Source organism: Macrobrachium nipponense, chromosome 13 (assembly GCF_015104395.2).
Source record: "Macrobrachium nipponense isolate FS-2020 chromosome 13, ASM1510439v2, whole genome shotgun sequence".
Classification (NCBI taxonomy): Eukaryota; Metazoa; Arthropoda; class Malacostraca; order Decapoda; family Palaemonidae; genus Macrobrachium; species Macrobrachium nipponense.
Genome location: NC_087206.1, coordinates 31,058,644 through 31,068,783, shown reverse-complemented (window position 1 = coordinate 31,068,783; position 10,140 = coordinate 31,058,644). Strand labels below are relative to the sequence as shown.

The 10,140-nt window shown below is 37.4% G+C and overlaps 2 protein-coding genes across 5 annotated transcripts; one reads left to right on the top strand and one right to left on the bottom strand.

Annotated features, from left to right (window-relative positions):
• Positions 1-989: 989 nt before the first annotated feature.
• LOC135225724 (uncharacterized) lies at positions 990-5,349 on the bottom strand. Of its 2 annotated transcripts, none has more exons than XM_064265102.1 (5): positions 5,225-5,349; positions 4,819-4,981; positions 2,523-2,756; positions 1,537-1,689; positions 990-1,231 (listed from the first exon to the last, which is right to left on the bottom strand). In XM_064265102.1, the coding sequence occupies exons 2-5, from the start codon at positions 4,961-4,963 to the stop codon at positions 1,194-1,196; spliced, it is 570 nt and encodes a 189-aa protein (XP_064121172.1). In that variant the 5' UTR covers positions 4,964-4,981; positions 5,225-5,349; the 3' UTR covers positions 990-1,193. The 2 variants fall into 2 exon arrangements, with proteins under 2 accessions (XP_064121172.1, XP_064121171.1); XM_064265101.1 differs by having other exon boundaries at positions 5,169-5,323.
• Positions 5,350-6,507: 1,158 nt separating this feature from the next.
• Positions 6,508-9,664, top strand: LOC135225723 (uncharacterized). 3 transcript variants are annotated; one of them, XM_064265099.1, is made up of 5 exons: positions 6,508-6,664; positions 6,787-6,948; positions 7,462-7,698; positions 8,245-9,132; positions 9,507-9,664. In XM_064265099.1, the coding sequence occupies exons 1-5, from the start codon at positions 6,646-6,648 to the stop codon at positions 9,557-9,559; spliced, it is 1,359 nt and encodes a 452-aa protein (XP_064121169.1). In that variant the 5' UTR covers positions 6,508-6,645; the 3' UTR covers positions 9,560-9,664. The 3 variants fall into 3 exon arrangements, with proteins under 3 accessions (XP_064121169.1, XP_064121168.1, XP_064121170.1); XM_064265098.1 differs by having other exon boundaries at positions 9,504-9,664; XM_064265100.1 differs by having other exon boundaries at positions 6,513-6,664; positions 6,793-6,948; positions 9,504-9,664.
• Positions 9,665-10,140: the final 476 nt, after the last annotated feature.

The window sequence follows — 10,140 nt, the reverse complement described above, 5'->3', positions numbered from 1 at the left end:
TAGTGTAGTGTGCCTTCTTTCAGCTACGAATAAAAGTGAATCAAATTTGGACCGTACGGTCAGGTGTTAGGCACAGGGAGGCTTCCTAGAATGAAGACCACTGTGCTCAGATTTTTTTTTTTTTTAGTTAAGACAGAATCCATGGTACTATTTAGTCTTTGCCAAATTTTCAGGCATGAATGGATCTGGATTCAAATTGCAAAACTTAATCCAGAGCTAGTGTGTTTTTCAGTCACGTAACCTTTTCCATGATACTCGAGCTATCATATTTCTTTCCGAAGTTCGACTGCAGTTCACGGAATAAGCTCCTAAGCAGCATTTGGTTAGGATGCCCTTAACAGTTAACACTGTTCAGCTCTTGCTTTGCCACATATGGCTGGGGTAGAAACATCAGAAACGCACATCAGTACATGCTGGCCGAACGTTTTTCAAGAAAAACTACGACGACACAGCCGTTACTGAGCAATAGACCCCCTGAACTAAGTAATTTCCCAAAAATAATTTTCATATTTATAGTAGTTCGACTTCATGATAGTGCACTAATGCTACCATGAAAGTGTTGAAATTCAAAAGGATTATATTAAGCCCTTGGCCAGCAGTTAATTTCATGATTTGCATTCAAGTAACGTTTAGTGATCTAAATCAGTTGAAAATCTTGGTCACAAAAATTACTTACAAAACATTCTTGCATATTAATTGCAAATATCGATGCTTCATTGTCTAACCGCACTGAGGAGTGATGGCAATATTTACATAGTCTTTAATCCATACTTGAAGTTATTGAATAGTTCTTCAGGACATTGTAAAAATAAAAAAAATACTTGAAGTTATTGAATAGTTCTTCAGGACATTGTAAAAATAAAAAACTTTGAAGGCAGTTTTTTTTTTTTTTTTTTTTTTTTTTTTTTTTTTTTTTTTTTTGTTTTTTTTTTTTTTTTTTTTTGGTTTTTTTTTTTTTTTTTTTTTTAAGGAAAGGAATGAACTTATAATATCTGGCGACTAGTTTACTAGTTCTCCTTCACAAGTTAAAAAGCATGATTGGCCATAAAATAAGAGATTTCTTCATTAAAATAAGTCTGTGGTCCAAAACGTAAGAATAAAAAGTTTCTAATTAATATCGTTTCCCCCTTTCCAAGTGTTCAGTGTCTAGGGTATTTGCGAAGTTTGAAGTACTTGCGTCATCTTCAGAGCATTTACACTCTGCTCTCCTCTTCATCACTCGCACACAAATCTGATGGCATAAAGGAGGACAAGTTAGTTTAATACATATATGTTTAGTTTATCATTGGTTGATATTAGTGTTTCAGGGAGCAGTTATGGATCGAAACTAAAAAATATGGAAACACGCTGTACTTTAAAAATTAGGGATTTCTTCACACAAGTTCTAATTTTGTAGTAACTGTTCTTTTAAATCTAAGTGCAAAATTACCACAGATTAACAACCCGTAAGAACATGCGCTAATCATAAACTTGTCCTGAATTTTTATTATGTTAATATCTACAGAAAGTATGTAAAGAAAATTTCGATAACATCACCTTCATCTGTCGATCCTTTCTCGATCAAGTCATCAACAGCCTCGTCAATCTTTCGCTGGTGATCGAACAACACTTCATCCAGTTCATGAACTATAATATCATCATCAAGAGTTCTGCTACTTCTTATCAGAACGTTGTTAACCTTGATTAGTCCTGCCAAGAGAAGTTAGCGTGGAATGATTTGTAAGTTACAGGCTGGTCTGCAAGTAATGATGTGTAGACTCAAGATACAAGTGGGGCCGCGAGATAAGGTCACTGACAGTATTACTGCACAAAAATATTTAATTGTTGCATGTACCTATTAGTTTTGAGAGTGAATTAAGTCACAACATCATGCGGTGACAACTTCAAAGATTGCGGTGTACTCATTTATGAAAATCAGCACATTAAAATTTTAAGCTAGAAAGCTAATACTGTCGGGTGATACTTCACAAAACTCAGTCTTCACTGTCAAGAGCGAACGATCAATTATTACTTAAATCTACAGTGTGTGTCGCCGATGTTATTAGTGCACACAGTTCAAGTAAAATACCTAATTTTAACCACACGCCAAACTTACTATTTTGTAGCAAAGACTTCAATTCAACCATTACTTAAATCACAAAGTGTCACCGATGATATCAGTGAATACAGCAGAGTAAAATACCTTCTTAGAACCCCACACTAAACCCACCATTTTGCAGCTTCTTAAAGTTTAAGGACTCCCCATTCATCGTGCATTATCAAAGATTCAAATATATTACACAAGCCTACGAAGTGTGTCACTTATGTTATTAGCACATGCAGTTGAAAATAAAATACTACCTTCCTAGAACCCCACACTGAACTTACCATTTTCCAGCTAATTAAAGTTTAAGGACTCCCCATTCATTGTGCATCATCAAAGATTCAAATATATTACACAAGTTTACGAAGGGTGTCACTTATGTTATCTGAACATGCAGTTGAAAATAAAATACCTTCCTAGAACTACACACTGGACTGACCATTTTGTAGCTTCTTGAAGTTCAAGGGCTTGCCATTCAAGTTCTTGACCGTGATGCCGCCCTCCTCTTTCAGTTCTGGGTCATCGCCTTGCACAACGTCGCACGTCAGATAGTCAAGAACGAATTCCTTGCGCAATTTCTTACTCGCTTCGTCTTCGTAAAAAAGTGGATGAGGTCCAAACATAACCAGTCCTTGCATCGCAAATTTGTCCGGAGAGAGTATCGTCTTCACTTCTGAAAAGGTGGTGTTTTTATCAGCGACCATTTTAATCAAGTTGATTTTTCAACTAGCTGTGGCAAATTCATTTATTTTCACGGACATTGAAATCGTAAATCGCAAATAACAGTTCAAATTACAGATATTGCCCAATCAGTGACTTCTTACCAGCACTCTGGTGCATTGACAAGTTTTATTTGCTAAGTCTCAGCTGGTATAGTAGATAAACATCAGCCGTGCATCAGATGTCTAGGCCAGTCCCTTACGACGCCCCTGATTGGCTGTTTGAGAAGCCAATCACAGGGTTGGAAACTATCTCGAGAGTTCACATAGGTAGGATGTATGTTCAACCTCTCCTGAGGGATACTCACGGGAGGTGGAACATACACCCTGCCTATGTGAACTCTCGAGTTTTTCCAGCCCTGCGATTGGCTTCTCAACAGCCAATATCAGGAGCGTCGTAAGGGACCAGCCTAGACATCAGATGCACGGCTGATGTGAATCTACTATAGTTGTTTTTTAAATAACGAGATTATGAATATAAACTATTATAGGTATGTACTTTACCATCAGGATATCTTATGGTTTAACTGGTGTATGTCAATTGTCTTATTTTGCAGCAGTTTTTCATTTGGGATGAACCAAACTCCCTATAGAAATAAAACTCATGAAAAAGGATAAAATTAATAAATTTGGACCTTTGTTGTTTAGGCTTGCTTGCTTGTAAGGTGCTTTTACGTTCCATGGAACCAGTGGTTATTCAGCAACGGGACCAACGGCTTTACGTGACTTCCGAACCACGTCGAGAGTGAACTTATAGCTATCACCAGAAACACACATCTCTCACTCAACAATAGAATGGCCGAGAATCGAACCCGCCATCACCGAGGTGGGACTCCAATACCATACCAACCACGCCACTGAGGCGCTCTTTGTTGTTTAGGGGATTAAAAGTTGTAGTCTGAACTGTACAAAATATCCATCCCCAATAATCACTAGGCACCAATCCAAACCAACTTGTAGTAGGGCGGCGACGCCTACGTGGCCTACCAATTCATTCTTGGTAAAAACAAAATTGTTACGATAATTTGAATAACGAAAACGCTTTAAGCTTTAAGAATACATTTGTCACAACGTAAACTTAATTTTAAACGATACTAGTAGCTGCACAGACTAAGTGACAAATACTCCGGTATAGAATACGGCAGCGTATCCACATGTATAACAGTAAGGTAGATCTATATTACTATTCCTCGGCGGCTTAGACACTGGCAGTTGCGGTTTTTCTATGGAGTTTTACCTTCTGAACAAGATTTTTAAGTTATATTTGGACGACTGTAATTAACCCCAGGAGGCAGTACTAAACACGGCGAAATACATTGGACGCCCCGATCCATTGTGGATGTCATATTCGCGGTTACGTTCCTTGCAGTCCGTGCGGAACTATTCTTTAGAATTACCAACAGTAATAATACCAAAATCTGTTGAATTTTGCAAGACGGGAAAGCAACGAGTTCCCGAGAATATTAAGACCAATTGTTTGCCGTAGGCTGTGCGGCTGTTACAGTATTTATTAAAGAATTAAACTTCACACTTTACCCGTTTCCTTCGAATCTTTGCTTTGAGTCAGAATATTCCATTTAAGTGCATAATTTAGATCCAAAGGGGGAACAATTTAGTGAAAGAAATAGGAACAACTTCCAATGCAGTTATGCAGTTTCATTTACTAGAGTTAATTACTTGAACAAGGAACCAACAAAATTTCATGCCCAACTCTACTTACAATTCACGTAATTCTTTTGGGTGTTTCAATCTCGCAAAGACCAAAAACAATGGTATTTTTTAAAAGATCCAGTGAGTCCTATGCAGAGTTTAAGAATACCATATTAAACATCGCTACAGTCATTCCAGGTGTCAACTCGGCTACTTCACTCAATACAATGTCTGGATCGTATTTAAAGTTCTGGAAGATCCTTGAAGTTAAACTTTGAAAAGCTAATTAACTGGATAAGACGAGGGACCCAGGAATTACCTTGAAGGTGCGATGACACACCGATAGTAAAAGAAATATCCACTTACTAATTCTGTCTCTCCCAATGGACGAATCGCTTCTCATGGCCAATTCCCATACTTGCATGAGCGGCACTTCGTCGTCTTCATAGACGGCTCCAGGAATAGCCGGGACGACAATGGGCGTGGGTTGGTTTATATCAGCAGACGCCATCAGTAATCACGGCTAAACCTGATGATGAAACTAGCTGTGTTTAATGTTCATCAGACAACTGGGAACTTTGCTGGCGTTCTTATGCCAACCACCAAATCATATTCATAGTGTTCCAGATAAATGTCTTTCACTATATTTGAATTCATATTTTATGGTTAAGTCACTAGTTTATACATCAAATACAAAATTCTACAACAATTTATACTTAGGCTAAACTCTGTCGGATAACTCTTTATAAGAATATTTTAAAATAACTGTTACTATTAAAATTGAAATAAAAAGGCTTTAAAAATCTGGTCGATTCGGGTCGCTTCCTCCATTGAATAGAGCGGATTGTTGGTCACACAAAACAAGCGACCCCAGTTGCAAGGAGGAAAAACGCCGAAAGTTCATCTAGTACTTTTTCTCGAATAGAGATGGCGCTGCTTACTCGCGTGTACTGTTATTGACCGTGATCTTCCACTTTACAGGATATACCTTGCTCAGCTGTTTACTTAGTTCTCGGCTATTAATTATTTGTTATTTATATGTTTATTACCCTGCTTGTATGCATGGCTTTTTATCGGTAATTTTACCCGAATATTATTGTGCGTGCCATAACTTTGCTTTCTCTCTTCACGTGAGTAGTTTAACAGACACGGTAAAACTAAATACTACATTTTACTTTTCATTATCTTTTCCTTGCATCTTCCGGGGGAAGCCTAACACCCCTACAGCGTGGGATACAACGATCAACTGGTGGTCAACTGCAGTGGTCTGCAACACCGTGTAAATCGTCAATGTTAAAAAAAAACTAGCAGTAGACATTTCCGTCTAACGTGAAAATGAATGAGTCATAATTAGACCAGAAAAGTCCGGTAGTTCATGTCATCAGTTCACGACAAGACACACGTTAATGATTTAGCTCAGTTTCATCATAGCAGCATGGGAAGTACAGAACTAATAGCCGATTGTGAACAACTTTCGACAGCTTCTGTAATTCTGTCATCTCTCTTATCATCCCAGCAGTCTCCTTCTTCAAATAAAAATTAAAAAACTGATTTAAAAAATTTTAATCGTATGCGAACATTTTCTCCTTCAAAGGCGCGTTCCATTGGGTACACTGATTGAAGTCCTCCTTGTTGATATTATTTTGTAACAATATCGGTCTCCGCAATACAAACAAAATTGGTCAAAGTGAATCCTAGTTTATTAGGTAGGTGTCACACGAGCAGGTTTTTCTGAAATCATAAACAGGCCGCCGCCAAACTTCACTTCTGATAGCTACATTTTTTATGCAGGATTGATTTGCAGAAATACGAAACCCGAAAGCATTATTTATTATAAAAAAATACGATATGGTTTTTCAAATATGGAATAACCACTACCCACAGGACCCTTATCTTATAAAAGGCAGGGGTTTAGTTCTCCATTTCTGTCGTAAAGGTATATAAAAGGAAACCTCTGGAAGCCGTGAAAAAACATTCCCCAAAACAAGTTTGCGTTGGTTTTGAGAACGCAACCACAGCCAGCGCCCTCTAAGCCCGACACTGTCTTTTCCTGGCCTTGAGCTTCCTTGCTTTAAGAAAGGCCATCTCCTTATGAAAACAGTCGTCCTTTAGTAGAAGAAAGAAACACTGGATGTGGAGGATTTTCGTGTCTTTTCTATTGATTTATTGTGTTAGGAACGAAGTATTGTGACCATGGAGATGACGTGTATGGGTGAGTGAATGGGAAAACCCGTAGATAAGGAGTGTTAAGCTTTTAAGCTTTCTTGAAGTCTTGGAAGTTCTTAATAGGTCGGTGCTTACATTTTTGCCGACCTAATTTATTTTTGCTCTTAGGAACAGTAGGATGGCTGTGGATTATGCAGATCGTTGGGTTAACGAAAGGATTTTTCCAAGTCCCACTTATTCCTGGCTCGGTATCGGAGGGCGATGTCACATTCTTGGATATTTGGAACATGGAGCTCAACCATGATATTTCCCTCGAAAGGAGCGTCATGAGTGAGTATGATACACCCCTTGTTTTTTTATTGGTATGTAACTGTGCTATTGTTATTTCGTGTCGGGAAGTTTGTCAACTTAGATTGGGATATTTTAATTTAAATTAGCACGAGGAGATATTCCCCCTCTAAGGGAAATTGTATGGTAATTCTAGGAAAATACTCCGCACAGACTACAAAGAACGGTCCCGCTAATACGACATCACTAGGGATTGTGGAGTCTAATGTACTTCGCCGTGTTTAGTACTAGCCCCTTGGGTTAAATACTCTACCCCAAAAAATAACTTAAGATCTTGATAAGCAGCCCAAATACTATAGGAAACTATAATTTCCAAAGAAATACCCGACGCGGAATTATTACTAGATCTGCCATTATAATTTTTCTTAAATTCTACGAAATTTAAATGAACTACGTGTTTTTGTAACAAACATCACGCTCATTTTCAAACTAGAGTATTTTATTTTAAGAAATAACTTGCTCAAATCGATGTCTTATGACTTTATTCAATTTCAGAACCCGGAACAATCCTCACTCCGAACGATATGGCCATGATTGGACTGGTGCCTGTGGACGGACCTCACCCGCTTTATGACGACGACGAGGAGAGTGTTCGACTGCGCAAGGAGTTCCTCCTCGACCATATGGCTCTTGAAGTGGTGAATGAGGATGACCCGAGGATGGAGGATCCGGAGGGTCTGACAGTCATGAACATGAACGGGAAATCTTTGAACTTCCATAAAACAGATGATGGTAAGATAGGCTTTCTTAATAGGTTCATAGAAAACAGTTTTGCGTCATGGCTAGAGGGTTTTTTTTTTTTTTTTTTTTTTTTTTTTTTTTTTTTTTTTTTTTTTTTTTTTTTGAGAGTTTGCGTTTTGGCGTTTTACTTGCAAGTCGTTGGATCTTGGAATTTACTGAACACATCCATTTTGTTTTAATATATGCTCTGATCGTTTGACACTAGTTTTTAGTAAACTAGTACTTTGAGATAAGGGACATCACATTTTAATTTGGGAACACCGTTGCGGAAAAGTGGTTTTTGAGCGGGGGATAAAAGTTAAATAAGTTTAATGCAGTTTATTTTCTCATTCGATTAAGTTCAAATTAAGCTCTCGCAAGCAATAGGGTAAGGACCTGGTCACGTTGAGGTATAAGTTAGGTGTGGTTGGTTAGGTCATTTGCTAACGGCAAGAACATCAAAGTTGAAACTTGGGCATTTTAAAATTCCATATACGTTCTTGGATTTTAAAGTAGAATTTTAATTTTTCCATCAAATGTTATCTACTCCGTCCTTAGGGTCAGTTACGGTAAATGGCTTGTTAGTGCATAAGATCAAAACGCTGGATGATGAGACTGTCATTTACGAAGTGGACGACTTGCTGTTCAACCACCAGGATCAGGTGGCGGAAGCGTTTGAAGCAATGACTTTGAGCGATCCAGTTGATAGGCGTAGTGAGAAATCTACTAAAAGCCGCCATCATGATGAAGTAACTAAAAGTCGGCATAATGACGATGAAAGTCTGCAAGATGATGAAATAACATCAAATCGGCTTAATGTCAAAGTAACTGAGGGTCGGGAAGATGTAACTGAAAAACATGATAAATTAACGGAAAGTCTGCATAACAAAGAAGAAACCGAAAAAGAGGATAGTGAACGTCTGCATGATGAAGTAGAAAAACTTCGGCAAAATGATAAAGTAACGGAAGGTGTCCGTAATGTTAAAGTTACTGAAGGGAGGCATGATGTAACTGAAAAACAAAATGATAAAGTAGCTGAAAGTCTGCACGATGATGTAACAAAAACTCGTCGTAATGATAAAGTAGCTGAAAGTCTGCACGATGATGTAACAAAAACTCATCGTAATGAAAAAGTAGCTGAAAGTCTTCGTAACGTTAAAGTAACTCAAGGCTCGCATGATGTAACTGAAAAACATGATGATAAAGTAACTGAAAGTAGAGTACCTGTAAGTCTGAATAATGAAGGTGAAAGTAAAAGCCTGCATAATGAAAAAGTGACTAGAAGTCGTCGTAATGTTAAAGTAACTGAAGGTCGGCATAATGACGACGTAACCGAAAATCTCCATAATAATGAAGTAACCGAAAATCTCCATAATAATGAAGTAACTGAAAATCTCCAAAATGAAGTCCTTGAAAGTCAGCGTAACGAGGAAGTAATTGGAAGACGTAAGTATAGTAATAAGTGACCTTCAACACCTGTCAGAAAATTTAAATGCACCGCTTGTGTAGTTTGAGCACTATTTGCACGGCAGACTAGAATCATTGTGAAGCTTGTGAAAAATTTATTTGCTAAAGTGAGGTTTAGGTTAAATTGTAATTTCACATTTGTGGCCTTTTATTTACGCCTTATGGTCTTGATTTGCTTAAGTCAGTGTAATTTTTGCGAAATGAAATTAGTTATAAAAGGTTCTTGGACAAAAAATCATTTAAAGACAGTCTATATAGAAATGGTAGAGGGGTTAACTTTTAAGGAAAAAGGGATTGTGAAAAGTGCTCCTTTTAATACCTTCTGTAACCTTGAATACTTTTTCCCACAGAAGAGGATGTGATGAAGGAGGATCATAAGCATTCGCAGTGTTTTGCAGGGAAGTGAATCAATCACCCCAAGATTTTTTTTAAAGTTTTAAAATTAGCAAAAAAATAGTCGTATGTTTGTAAGACACGTTGTTTTTAAAATTTAAATAAAACTTGTGTGTAAGTTGTAGCTTTTAATTCCCGTTACAAGTGTGTATATAGCAATAAGCCAGATTGATGTTTACCCTTGGAATGGGCGTCACAACTACCATGGTCATCAACAGTTACTTGCTTTGACACAGTAAAGGCATAAATTTTGAATTTAAAAAACTCTTAAAAGATGAGTTTTTAGATAAACATTTGCGAAATGTAGTAAAGCAATAATCAACCTTTATACTTTGAGTGACCACTGTGCCATAGAGAATATACATGAAAGTGAAGTTTTAATTACTTCATTTGAAAGATAAGACCAGTTAACTTACAGGGGAGAGGAGAAGGAACTGATTTTAGACTTCGTTTTGAAAGTTAAAATATGAGACATTTACTTAGTTGCTTAATTATGGGTGGATTACAACATTGGTGAGAAGTGGTTAAATTTAAATAATGACGCACGGTTTGTTTGCTTAATGGTGGATGGATGGTGATAAGTGGTTAAATGAC

What these genes read in the sequence shown, in the direction of transcription:
- LOC135225724 (XM_064265102.1), bottom strand. Translation starts at nt 4,963, where the DNA reads ATGGCGTCTGCTGATATAAACCAACCCACGCCCATTGTCGTCCCGGCT. An exon ending in CTTCAAGAAGCTACAAAATG is followed by an intron (nt 1,690 to 2,522) that starts GTCAGTCCAGTG and finishes TTCTCTTGGCAG; the next exon opens with GACTAATCAAGGTTAACAAC. An exon ending in GAAAGGATCGACAGATGAAG is followed by an intron (nt 1,232 to 1,536) that starts GTGATGTTATCG and finishes TTATGCCATCAG; the next exon opens with ATTTGTGTGCGAGTGATGAA.
- LOC135225723 (XM_064265098.1), top strand. An exon ending in CCTCGAAAGGAGCGTCATGA is followed by an intron (nt 6,949 to 7,461) that starts GTGAGTATGATA and finishes ATTCAATTTCAG; the next exon opens with AACCCGGAACAATCCTCACT. An exon ending in CGAGGAAGTAATTGGAAGAC is followed by an intron (nt 9,133 to 9,503) that starts GTAAGTATAGTA and finishes TTTTTCCCACAG; the next exon opens with AAGAGGATGTGATGAAGGAG.